This window comes from Kazachstania africana, chromosome 1 (genome assembly GCF_000304475.1).
Source record: "Kazachstania africana CBS 2517 chromosome 1, complete genome".
Classification (NCBI taxonomy): Eukaryota; Fungi; Ascomycota; class Saccharomycetes; order Saccharomycetales; family Saccharomycetaceae; genus Kazachstania; species Kazachstania africana.
In genome coordinates this window covers 237883-250687 of record NC_018940.1, presented here as the reverse complement: position 1 = coordinate 250687, position 12805 = coordinate 237883, and the positions used below count along the sequence as shown (strand labels likewise).

At 35.7% G+C, this 12805-nt stretch overlaps 8 protein-coding genes and 1 non-coding gene across 9 annotated transcripts; 3 read left to right on the top strand and 6 right to left on the bottom strand.

The window, feature by feature from the left end:
• Nucleotides 1-70: 70 nt before the first annotated feature.
• SOK1 (Sok1p) lies at nt 71-2839 on the bottom strand (the record flags this gene model as incomplete). Its single annotated transcript, XM_003954654.1, has 1 exon — nt 71-2839. The coding sequence occupies one exon, from the start codon at nt 2837-2839 to the stop codon at nt 71-73; it is 2769 nt and encodes a 922-aa protein (XP_003954703.1).
• An 858-nt stretch (nt 2840-3697) lies between these two features.
• On the bottom strand, nt 3698-4009 carry KAFR0A01280 (histone H4; the record flags this gene model as incomplete). Its single annotated transcript, XM_003954653.1, has 1 exon — nt 3698-4009. One exon carries the CDS (start codon nt 4007-4009, stop codon nt 3698-3700), a length of 312 nt encoding a protein of 103 aa, XP_003954702.1.
• A 615-nt stretch (nt 4010-4624) lies between these two features.
• On the top strand, nt 4625-5035 carry KAFR0A01270 (histone H3; the record flags this gene model as incomplete). Its single annotated transcript, XM_003954652.1, has 1 exon — nt 4625-5035. The coding sequence occupies one exon, from the start codon at nt 4625-4627 to the stop codon at nt 5033-5035; it is 411 nt and encodes a 136-aa protein (XP_003954701.1).
• Nucleotides 5036-5243: 208 nt separating this feature from the next.
• Nucleotides 5244-6107, bottom strand: IPP1 (inorganic diphosphatase IPP1; the record flags this gene model as incomplete). Its single annotated transcript, XM_003954651.1, has 1 exon — nt 5244-6107. One exon carries the CDS (start codon nt 6105-6107, stop codon nt 5244-5246), a length of 864 nt encoding a protein of 287 aa, XP_003954700.1.
• Nucleotides 6108-6384: 277 nt separating this feature from the next.
• KAFR0A01250 (uncharacterized protein) lies at nt 6385-7209 on the bottom strand (the record flags this gene model as incomplete). Its single annotated transcript, XM_003954650.1, has 1 exon — nt 6385-7209. One exon carries the CDS (start codon nt 7207-7209, stop codon nt 6385-6387), a length of 825 nt encoding a protein of 274 aa, XP_003954699.1.
• Nucleotides 7210-8066: 857 nt separating this feature from the next.
• On the top strand, nt 8067-8139 carry KAFR0Atrna1T. The gene has a single exon. It is a non-coding gene; the product is annotated as a tRNA-Thr (tRNA).
• A 222-nt stretch (nt 8140-8361) lies between these two features.
• Nucleotides 8362-8883, bottom strand: APC11 (anaphase promoting complex subunit 11; the record flags this gene model as incomplete). Its single annotated transcript, XM_003954649.1, has 1 exon — nt 8362-8883. One exon carries the CDS (start codon nt 8881-8883, stop codon nt 8362-8364), a length of 522 nt encoding a protein of 173 aa, XP_003954698.1.
• A 469-nt stretch (nt 8884-9352) lies between these two features.
• Nucleotides 9353-10015, bottom strand: GRX6 (glutathione-disulfide reductase GRX6; the record flags this gene model as incomplete). Its single annotated transcript, XM_003954648.1, has 1 exon — nt 9353-10015. The coding sequence occupies one exon, from the start codon at nt 10013-10015 to the stop codon at nt 9353-9355; it is 663 nt and encodes a 220-aa protein (XP_003954697.1).
• Nucleotides 10016-10373: 358 nt separating this feature from the next.
• Nucleotides 10374-12317, top strand: SLX5 (SUMO-targeted ubiquitin ligase complex subunit SLX5; the record flags this gene model as incomplete). The annotated part of the gene is made up of 1 exon (XM_003954647.1): nt 10374-12317. One exon carries the CDS (start codon nt 10374-10376, stop codon nt 12315-12317), a length of 1944 nt encoding a protein of 647 aa, XP_003954696.1.
• Between the last annotated feature and the right edge of the window lie 488 nt (nt 12318-12805).

The following is a 12805-nucleotide window of genomic DNA, read 5'->3' as shown; positions in this document are numbered from 1 at the left end:
TTAGACGGTGGAAATCTTTATTTGAATAGTGTAATGATCAAACTATGAATATAATAAATAATTACTTACATTACAAACCCTTTCTGAATATCTTATCGCCCAATGAATCTATATAATGATTACCAAAAACTGACCAGTGTAAATTAATAATTGTGTACAAATGACGGTAAATATTTTCAAATTCTTCGCTCTCTGCAACCTCGAAAGTTCCACCTGTTGTAGGAGGTTTAGTTGTTGTACTAGTAGTAGAAGTGGCGGCTGATGTTGAATTGGTATGGATATCCTTGCTGCTGTTCTTCATTTTATTTTCAGTCGTTGTACTGTATAAATAAACAAAATCTTGTTTGACTCTTCCATCTATTGTGCAACCAGAGTTATTGAATATTTTCTCTTCCAATAGCTTAAATACTCTATTTTCTAAAACACCGTAGACTTCGCTCAAAGGTTGTGTCTGTTTAGAGAGCCACGTCTTTGCGAAAGTGATCTTATCATTATTCAAATTTAGCGGTTCATTAGTTGTGTTTTTGTATTCATTTTTCAAATCATTGATAACCTTACATAGATGTACCGAAATTGACAAAGTATTTTTGGTCCACCTGCAATTCCCATGTTCATCCGTAATGATACTAATGATTTCATTCTTCAATCTTTGGTTTTTGTAAGTTGTATTAACATAATTTTTTGTTTGTAAATCTAATGTCTCATCATTGGCAACAAGTTGTTGGAACAAAAGACGGCAAACCATTAGGCAAACAATTTGACGAATGTCAGCTCTTAATAAAACCAATCTTGCATGGTCAAATGATAAAGAAGTTGGATATTCCCTAACCATTTTACGGCACGATAACAAACTTATTATAGATTTGATAGACGTCCTGTAAATTTGAGGTATAGTAATTTGTTCTTTCTCTTTCGTTATGTATTCATCGAATTTATTATTAAACCAAAGCAAGGATGAATTTAAAATAATTTTCTTGGAATTCATTAATGAATTGAAATATTGCTTTTCGAATTCTACAGAATTGCTTAATAATGCAGGTCTTAGTAGTCTTATTTGATGGTTGGCAATATCTAACTTCATGGCTTCTAAAATTTGGAAAATTAATTTGAGACCTTCAGCTAATTTTGGCAACGATCCCTCGGCATCAGCTTCTTTGAATTTATTATTCATTCTATCTACCCATGAATCTCTCATTGGGGCACAATGATGTTTGAATAAAGTAGCCAACCAATCAGAGAAATTCACGATATTTAAAGAACCTTTAACCAATTCTTGAACTTTCAATTCCGTATCCAATATATTAATAATCTGGTGTGATTCCTTTTGTGGAACAATTGTTAGAAGTACGTCTCTTAATGTATCGAACAGTGGTACCAATCTAGAATGATTATATTGAAAAACTTCAGGTTTTTGTAAATATACGAAAATTTCGTTTTCAACATCATTCCAATATTTATCTGAGAGTTGCCTTTTTTTAATTCCACGTTCACCATCCAAATTTGGTCTAAATTGTAATAAGGGATCAAAAATAATATCGTGTCTTAATTGTGGGTTTTTAACGATCTCTTGTAAATCGATTTCTTTTAAACATTGTAAATTGATAGGCGGTAGCGGTACTGGTAAAGCAGTTGCCTTTATATAGTTAATTCTATCTTCAATGGTAACTATTGCATTCCCATTATTTAGTGATCTAATCTTTGTAATGGTTTCTAGGAATTTATTAATGTTATTGTTATTATTGTTGGTGTTGATGACATGTTGACTTAAAAGAATTGCACGCTTTAAAGACGAGTTTGGTGAATAGACCAAGTTAGATGATAGAGTGTTATTTGAAGACGAAATATATGGAGAGCCCTTATTCGATTTTTTTTTCATGATGCTATATGGCTGACTCATTGGATGGTTATTGATACTTGCGTTCATTATATTATTATTAAGTTTTGCGTAATGGTTTGTAGTGGTCAACCTCTTTAAAGATGAATGCAAAATAGTGGGTACGGAATATGATCTTGATTTTATACTTGATAGTACTTTGAATGATGGTATGATATGCGGATGTCTATTTTCATTTAGTTCGGATGATGGCAACATTTGATTAGCTTCTATAGCTCTGTTCATTGTGATGTTATTATTATTATCTTGTATTGAGGTCTTTATAGGCACAGGCTGGTTGTAGACGTTATCATTATTATTGTTGTTGTTGTAACTATTTTCTCTTGGGTCCTTTCCACTATCAAAAGAAGGAGATGCGAGAGTATTTTCAGATTTTAAAAATTGACCAGTTTTGGTATCAAAAGGTTTAAAAATATTGCTACCATTTCTATTCTGATTATTGTCATTCATTGAAGGGGTAACAGTACCTGTATTAAACTGATCTCTGTTTGAAAATCCCTCAGTGTAGTCTTTCATAGAGACGAACTGTGGTAACATGATATTATGACCCGTAGTATCATCACGATGTTGTGAAGAAGAGATAGTGGCGTTAGTATTGCTCATACTTGCATTATCAAAGACATTTTCATCATGATTCTGAGTGGAGGCGGAAGACGGACAGTTGCTCATATTTGGTTGCTTTGTCTTTGGATCTATACATGATTCCACGGAGGTAGATTCTTGATCGACATCCATATCTTCAATATCCGATGGAATAGAGTGATGTAGAGCCATATCTTGAGTGTTCTCGGTCGTTGCTGTGGTAGATGCACCGGTTGCGGCACCAGAATCCTTCGACGAAGAAGAAGAACTTGGATTATTCTTGGAAGAAGCTATAGAGGACGATCTCGTATTTGAGGGAGTATTAGCAGTAGCAGCTACAGAATGAGTTCTTGGATGTTCCATAACTTCTGGTGGTATCTATAAAAAAAATTTTTTTTTCTTGAAATACAAAATTCTTTCCTTGAGCTTATCTGTTGTAATAAAGTTCTTTTATATGGGATGAAATAGAGTTAGAAGGTCTGTTTCTCAATAATGAGGAAAGATTTGATTAAAAAGTTTATTATATTTGATGGTGAAGTAGTCTAATGAGATGGAGATAGTAATCGTGGAAACAAGTATTTGAGTTAGAAATGTGCAAAGAAACTATTACAAGAAAAAAATGAGGTTAATAAAAATAATGTCCTTTGAGCGACAAAGCAGAAAAAGAAAAGGTGGAACCTCACCGATTGAAAAAGAAAAGAACTCACGATGAAGTTACAAGAAACGCTGCCGGATGGTTGGCTTAGAGTGACTTGATGGCATGCTGGATGGCATGCTGTATGGATGGGGGATGGTGGATGGACGATATATACGCTGGATGGTTGGGAGTGATGATGCTTGCAGTGACATTCTCCGGTATGCGGACTCTGTGATGGATGGACGGTGTGTGACTCTTGGGACGTCATGACTTGTGTGTCTGTAAATTATACTATCTTGAATCTTTATGGATGTCTCATTATATATATTTTTGTTTGGTCTGAATATAGTATATTGCACTTATTTCTTGTCGGTCAATTGTACTATCATGAGAACAAAATGTTATAATAAAGTAAACAAAGAACTTGCACACAAAATAGTACGTTTATGGCAAAGAATAAATTGTCGTTGATTGATTTACTTTTGATTGTAATTAAAATATTTATATACATATAATCATACCCAGAATATTATACACTTGTAGAATGCAAAAAAAAATAGACATTAAGAAGTTCGTTGAAGAAACTAACCACCGAAACCATATAAGGTTCTACCTTGTCTCTTCAAAGCATAGACAACATCTAATGAAGTGACAGTCTTTCTCTTTGCGTGTTCAGTATAAGTGACAGCGTCTCTGATGACAGATTCTAAGAATTGTTTTAAGACAGCTCTAACTTCTTCGTAGATTAAACCAGAGATACGCTTGACACCACCTCTTCTTGCTAATCTTCTAATAGCTGGTTTGGTAATACCCTGGATGTTATCTCTCAAGATCTTTCTGTGACGCTTGGCACCACCTTTACCTAAACCTTTACCACCTTTACCTCTACCGGACATTATTTAATTTAATTTAATTTCTTGTTTGTCTATTTTAAGATACCATGAAAGAAAAAAAAGGATGTAAAATACTTATTCAAGAATCTCTCCCTTCCGCTTTATATATGTTAAATTTTCCCCCTTCCCTTCAAAACACTCTCTGATCTCCTCCAATCTCTTTCCCATCTGACCATACAAATTTCACCGTCTGCGAAAATGACTGGATTTTCTCCAAATCCAGCCGTTCTCATAACTTCGCACTTGCTGCTTGCCCGTGAAAGCGAAATTCTCAGCACAGCGTCTCCCAATCGGGAAACCAGCTGATTATTTTTTTTTGTCGCATTCGCGCGCTGCCGTCCCATTCTGAAAATTTCACTCCAACAAGCCGAATTCTCATAGTTAACCCGTTCTCAGAATTTCTCACTTCTCAGTCGATATTCCAAGACTGAAAATTATGTATTTGGAATGGACAAATCGGAAGGGAACGAAACAGAGACAACGAAAAGAAACAAATTTTTTCCCTTCGTGGCTGAGACGAAGAATATATAAAAAGGAGAGAAAAAATCAACAAGGAAATAGAACGGTGTTTCTTGTTCCTTTCTTGTCGTAAAAATAAACATAGAATAAATATACAAGATGGCCAGAACCAAACAAACAGCAAGAAAATCTACCGGTGGTAAAGCACCAAGAAAACAATTAGCCTCAAAGGCTGCCAGAAAATCCGCTCCATCCACCGGTGGTGTCAAAAAGCCTCACAGATATAAGCCAGGTACCGTCGCTTTAAGAGAAATTAGAAGATTCCAAAAATCTACTGAATTATTGATTAGAAAGTTACCTTTCCAAAGATTAGTCAGGGAAATTGCTCAAGATTTCAAAACTGATTTAAGATTCCAATCTTCTGCTATCGGTGCCCTACAAGAATCCGTCGAAGCTTATTTGGTCTCTTTATTCGAAGATACTAACTTAGCTGCTATTCATGCTAAGCGTGTCACCATTCAAAAGAAAGATATCAAGTTAGCTAGAAGATTAAGAGGTGAAAGATCATAATTTACTCTTTTATTTTCTTCCTTTTCTTTTGTTTTGGGAATGATAATGATATAGTTTTTTAAGTTACTTTTGTATAATATAATATATTCAAGAAAAAAAAATAGAAATTAATTTCAATAGTATTTTTTTCACTTTACTTTTCTTCAAAATAGCCTTAATAATTTATCTCTTCATATATATTTAGATCCTTCTATATAATTGGAATTAATTAAGCAGAACCAGAAATGAAGAACCATTTGTCAATGGACTTATCAATTGGAGCATCTTCCCTTGGAGAAGAAGCTGGAATAGCAGAAGCAGCAGCAGCAGAGTAACTTGGAGTTTCAGTTAAAGTAGTGTTAGTTAATTCAATACCCTTACTGTCAACAGACTTACCAGCAATTAAGTGTTTCCAAGATTCGTTGGTTTCCTTAATGACATCTAAGGCGTATTTCTTGTTTTTAGCTTCACCGGAGAAGGCAAATTGATTTTCACGCTTACCATCTGGAATTTTGTAAATTCTGAACCATTCGTTGGTGGCCTTTATTAAACCTGGGAAATATTTTTCAACATCTTCGATGTCATTTAGTTTTGGAGCTAATGGGTCTTTGACGTCAATGGCAATAACCTTCCAGTCAGTTTCACCTTCATCTAATAAAGCCATAACACCAAGAACTTTAACTTGTTTAACTTCACCGGTGTAAGCAATGGTTTCACCGATTTCTAAAACATCAATTGGATCGTTGTCGCCAACAGCCTTAGTGTCCGGATGGGCTTGGTTTGGATCTTCCCAAGTTTGTGGGAAAGCACCGTAATTGTGAATGTAACCATGGTGTGGGAAACAGTTTCTAACAAATCTTAATTTACCATCCTTAGTGTCTTGAATAATTGGGTTCAAAGCATCTTCCTTGGTAATTTCTAACTTGGCGTTGCTCCAACGTGGGATTTCAACAACCATGTTGAAAATATTGTTTTCTTTGTCTGCATATAATGGGATATCGTGGAATGCAGAAATTGGCTTACCATCTTCTTCGATGTAAACCTTGTATTCTAAAGTGTTCTTAGCACCAATTTGTCTGGTAGAGTAAACCATTATTTAAGTAATTGCTATACTTCCTTTTTAAAGGTATAATATAGGAATTTGTAACCAGCATCAATGCACAATTGATTTGTTCGAAATCTTTTTTTCTTATATATGAAATTTCACAACGACAACAACTCACGTTGTTGTCAAAAAAAAAAAAAAAAAAAATACTCGTGCGTCTACTCAACTCCTCTCACAAAACTGTGCTACGCAGACCGAAAGCCCACTATATCTTTGAAATTAATCAAAAGGGAATGCAGTCACACTAGTAATAGAATGTTCTATTTCAAAAGCATTCGCTGATCACCATGAGCATCCACAAAATAAATTGTAATGGTAGTAGTACTGTAAAGATTGCAACACAAATATGCATATGACTGACAATGCATATCGTTAAGGCACCAATTGCTTGTACGAGATGAAGCGACCCATCTTGAATGTATTTGATATTTCCTTCCACTTTTTCCCTTTTAATAACCTGGTCAACAGATGCTCTATCTTTTACTAGAAGCGTTTTCCTCGTTTCATTTAAGTCGTAGTTAGCTGACCTCAAGTGGTGCAAAAGCTTTTTCAGCTCTGTCTTGCTGTACAGTCGTGTTAACTCAAGACTTACGACCTGCGCATGAAGGGAACTTCTGATGTTCCTTGCACTGGTGAGAATATCCTGTTTCTCGGAATCGAATAGCCATAGCTGGTATGCTATCATCTTATTACTACCCCAATATATGTATTTATCGAAGTATTTTGTTTCCGACAACTCTTTTAGTCTTATAATTTCACCTATCTCCTCTGATAGTAAGTTTTTATTCCAGAAATAGTCTGAGGCAGGTTGGGATATCTTGTTCTGCTTAGTTTTATCAGATCCCGTGAGGCTTACTTCAATAAATTCCTCAAGTGTCACATTATGCTCCCTATCTGGAGATAGCTGCAAAATCTTCAAAAGTTTGTACAATTTCCTTTCAAACGTACTCAAGAGTTCGTCGTTTTCTATACCTTTCAATAACCTATAAGTTTCACTAAAATCACTTTCATCACCAGCACTGAATGATATAGCGAAAGCAGAGTTGATCAAAATAAATAAGACGCAGCTGCAGATTAGCAACAGCCTCATTCTCTGCAATAGAAAGTACGACCTTTGAAATATAAGTTGACCTTTTTCAGAGAATACCTAACTTTGTGTATATCACTTTGTTCTCTTTTTCAATTAAAGTGCTTCCTCGGCGGCAATCTTCCATATAAACCGAAAATGACTTTACTTTGAAGCTCTATGTGATTCAGTATATATGAGAGCAGCATACTTCATCTATGTGGATTATCATAATCGTGTATATGGTACTTGGTCTTTCAATGGATTAAAATTTCTTAGAGACAAGCACAAGTCCAGGATATACCGCTAGAAAGAGTTACTGTAGAAGGCACTAAACAATTACCGTCATTATGTAGCTACTATGACGTTGAACTACACCATTTGGATAGCACGCAATGTCTTCCGTTTAGTGCTAGCTTGTTTGAACTGATTTGTACCAACATATGAAAAAGGTTATTAATGTGTTAAGCTAGCATTATCTAGTGATACAGATAACAACATATGGAATATAACACACGTTGTGTATATTCTGATTCAGGAACTGGAACGACGGAACCGGATCTGGTCCTACGACTATAGCTAAAAACCTATCAAATGTTATTGTTTTATGTACCAAGGTATGGAGTAAATGTAATACTAAGAACAAATGTGACGAAGAGTTCCCTTTTATAGTGTGGAATTCTTCAAAATGGATAAAGCTGTGCGTATGAAAAGTTTTCCTTAATATTCGAATAGATTGAACATTATGAAATACGAAGTTTAAAGTGTTGAGCAATTGATGCACTGGTTTTGTTGTGACTGGCTTAGTGTGTATAAATTAAATCAGTCGTAGCTTAATGTTGTAATATTGGTCTTTCTTTTACAGGAAAAAGCAATAAAAAGCTTCTATGGCCAAGTTGGTAAGGCGCCACACTAGTAATGTGGAGATCATCAGTTCGACTCTGGTTGGAAGCATAACTTTTTGCTACAAATATTTTTAATATACTATTCAATGGATTGAAACGAGAGGCTACCAGGTTGGAATATAGCCCCACTTATTGATTATACTGCTCAATATACATATCTATAAGTACTAGATTTTGAATCTTTTCTCTATTTAAAACTTGCGGCGCAAGAAAGATATATGTCTATTATCAACCGAATATTATTGAACTGTTTGAAGTAAGAGATAAAATATCAATACATCAGTACGTCGCTTCTTTCATGGGAGTCCCCAAGGAAGTTGCTATTGTCACTACTACTGTCATCCTCAATCCCGGCCGCGTCAATTATCATATTGTCAATACCGTTATCTTCTTCATCAACATTCAGAGCCCTTCTTTCCCTATTTTTCCTAGCTAAGACCTCAAATTTTTGTAGATAATCAGAGTTTATTACTAATTTCTTGTCTAATTTGAATTCTTGTCTGCACATAGGACACAATCCCTTGGAATTTAACGTATTCAGCCATCTAAATATACAATGATAATGGAAATTATGATTGCATGAACCGACAATCAGAGGGCACATGGTACCTGGAATCTTGCAACTAGGACATGTTCCATTGTAGCTTGCTCTACAAATACCACAAACATCATCTTTTTCACTTCTATATTTATCAAGTACCGAATAAACATCACTCTTCTGTTCACCCTTGCGTGTCACTATATCCCAAGACCATGCATATACAGGGTAGATCTTCTTAACAGTCACCTTCATGCTGGTTCGAAGCTTAATTTATATCTTTTAGATTAATATTTTAAATTCTTCAATATTACATTCAATAGTTAATTTTTATCCGCTTAATATACTAAAGAACGAAATAGAAAGAATATTGCCATACGTCAAAAGGAACTGAGTTGAACAAGGGAATGTATAAGAAAGAAGCGGCCTATTCTATTATTCACCTCTTTCTATAGTGCGGTAAAAATCTCCCTAAAAACGAGAATGTACTTAATATTCGACTATATCGGTATAAAGAATTTATAAATTGAAGCAATTCCGCCATAAAAAATTATGATACTCTTACTTCTAATGCATTTGGAGACATATATACTGTCCTACAGGCAGTTTAGTCGAGATGTGATTCCATTTTTGCTTAACTAAACAAACAAACAAAATAGTAATAACAATTAATGGGGAAGCAATGCGCTTCAAATTGTTTTCTGGCAAAAATTATCTCCTAATCTTAATTGTTTGAAGGCTTCTCTATCTGTTTAACCTGAAAGTTACCACTACCCCAAGTTTTTAAGGAATCCAACAACTTACCGTCGGCGTGTAATGCTCTTAAATCATCACTTCCACCTCTCGAAACACCATTTATAACGACATTTGGTACGGTACCTCTGCCTGTCTTTTCCTTTATATAGGCTTGTAAAAGATCACCGTGTTGATGCTTGTCTAGTTCAACAATATAAAAATTTGGAGTGAATTGATACTCATTGGCAAATAGCTCTTTTAATTTTGCACTGAATGGACAGAAACTTTTACTAAATACAACCATAGGAGATAGTTCTAAGATAGAAGCATACTCTTTTGCGGCATTGAAAGTAACTGCCGTATTCTCCTCATTTTGTTCATTTGCGTTTGTAGCTGGGACTGGAGAGTCATCAGTAATACCAATTTCTTGCTTTATTCTATCAATCTCCTCTGTAGCTTCAGAATTATCGGTTTTTTTCTTATTACTAGCAGAGGCACCATCTAAATCAGTCTTTGCAACAGTTTCACTGTTTGAAATAGATTGAGACAAAGTGATACTATTTGCATCACGAATGACAAAGAAAACCAATAACAACAATATAGATGTTACTGACACTATTCTAATGTTTCTCTTGTTCAAAATGACTGCCATTATACTCTAATACTTCTAGATTCAATGAAATGTGAAGAAAACAGCACTTTTGACTAGTTAGTATATTAACAGATTGGTTTGGTAAATCAGCTTTTTTTCAATTTGCTGTAACTGGCTACACCGGGTAAACAAAAAAAGTAAAGTGGATGGTATACGGATCTTTATATTAACCTACATAGAGAAGAGCATACTGATTCCCACCTGTGGAAGCTAACGAAAAGATACAAGAGCGACTATTGTATAGTACTTTCAAGCACCATTTGTGTTATAGTACGTTGAACTTTTGACTATATTCCAGAAATTTAATTTATTTTAAGAACACAAATTTTATTAGGATAGTGGTGCTGAAATTTATATCATGGCAAGGTCAGAGGAGGCGTCCACATACTACAGAAATATGGGTTCTTCAGGAGATCAGGATTCTGTTATACTGATAGAAACAGATGAAGAAGAAGATGAGAGGATACGGGATGAGAATAGATACAGACGGCTAGTACCTGATCGCAGAATTGGTAGGCCTCGTGACATTCTGAATAGGTTTGTAAGCACAAGAGATCCTGGCGATGATAATGAGACTACAACTCATGTATCCCAAGAAGGTGATAATAACGATGATGACGATGACGTGGAGATAGTGGGGGCTATTGAGGCTCCGAGAGACCCCAACGGTCCTATCGATCCCGGTGCTGAATACATCGATTTGGATACGGAAGACCAATACGCCTCTGGTCACCATGGTTTTAATACTCCAAGGATAGTGGTGATAAATGGAGATAGCAATAATGGAAACAATGAAGATGATGGGTTGGAAATTATAGAAGAGAGGACAACACGACCTACTGTGACTTTGAACTTACCTGGCGGCGAGTCTCTACAAATCAACGCCAGTGATAGTGATAGACCAGCGCATCGTTCATTTGAATGGCAAGACGCTTTACCTGAACCTCGCCGTCGATTATTAAGAAGAAGCGCAGGAAGAATAAGGTCCCTCTTCCTGAACAACAGTGACGATGAAAATAACGATACTGCTGCCGGGAGACAAAACAATAGATACCTTCCTTCTAATATTAGAAGGCTCCGTCAAGAGGAACAGGCACAAATGAGACAATTAGCTCAGAGAAGAAGGCGAATGAATGAACAACGACCGGAAATGATTAGTGGCAATCCAAGGTTCGATGAGATTAGAAACAGAATAAATGCATACTCTCCTGATATTAGGAGTGCATTTGACCACGCGCAAACGATTCACGAGTTCAAATCCATTCTAGAGAATATTGCACCAGTGACCTTACAAGACTGTGGTGCTGAACTTATCTCACTCTACACAGAATATAGAAGTTATCTTCTACAAAATTGGGCTACGAGAAGGGTACAAAATAGTGCTGCGCCTGCCACTGCAGGAAGAGCTAGAACAGATGGACGTGATAGGAGAAGAAGAACAAGAAACCAAAGGTTAGCGAGACTTAGATTTGATATGGAATCCAACGAAGGCGGACTAACAGCGAATAATTTGGCTCGTATCTTCCTTGCAAACAATGGGTTTCAAAATGTATTTGATGGAGGAGACATACGTGATGATGAAGATGGTGATTACTATGGATATATGAATGAATATGATGATTACATGGGTGAGCATGGAGAGAATGAAGATGAAGAGGCACAAAGGACACAAAATATTATTAATATGATACAAGAGCGTGAAGAAAGGGAGCATGATAGTAGGACGAAAGGTTTCATGGCAAACACAAAGTCTCAACGGGAAGCTAATCATAAAAAGGCAAGGAATCTACCGGATGGATACAGTGCAAATTTTGATTCTACTCCAAAGACAGTAGTAAAAGCGATGAAAAATGGTAAAGAAGAGGAGATAATAGTTGATGACGATGTTGCTGTAAGAAACAATCTGATGGAAGTACCCATTTGTACTTTATGTGGGGCTGAACTTGGTATTGGTATTCCCGATGATTTCAAAGGTATTGGAGAAGAAGATCGTGGATTATCATTCCAATTTTTAGTTTCGAAATATAAATCATACTGTCCGTATCAAAGCTTAGCTAAACCGTCAGAGATTGACAGACATCTATCTAAGAGGACATTTGTTGCTAAATGTGGACATTTATATTGTGGACGATGTGTTGCTAGGATATCCAATGCAAAGGAAAATTCCAGAAAGCCCAAGAAAGAGTTAGCAAAATTAATTGGATCATCACATCCTGAGAATTATGGCCCAAAGAAATGCCCTGCTGACAACTGCAAAGGGCTACTCAGATCCAGGGGTAAATTATCTGAAGTTTATTTCTGATTCATGGGACGTGGGAAATATTGAAGAACAAAATTGATAGCTCACTTTTAGTTGTACACTCGATATAAGTATTTACGAGGACAAGGAAAAATAACTTTTTTAATAAGTATCTTTATGTATATATGGGTATTCTATAAAAGGAAGATTTCATCACGATTAAAACATTAGGGCATCAAAAGCGCAACAGATACATAGACCAGTTAAACATCCAGCTAGGCAGTCTTCATTACCACGGGATTGAGGTGCTTGTTGTACGTAGATAGGTTGTGGCGGCTGTTGTACGTAAATCGGTTGTGGCGGAGGTGGAGGAGGATACTGGTAATAGTTGATATTTTGTGGTGGTGGAGGTGGTGGAGAGTTATACTCTTGATATTGGTAATACTTTTAATATATAATTTATGTTAGTAAAAGATATTTCGATACTAAATGAAAAGATGTATTTTCCTTCGAATCTTGAACGTACTGAATCCTTATAATAACCTGACATG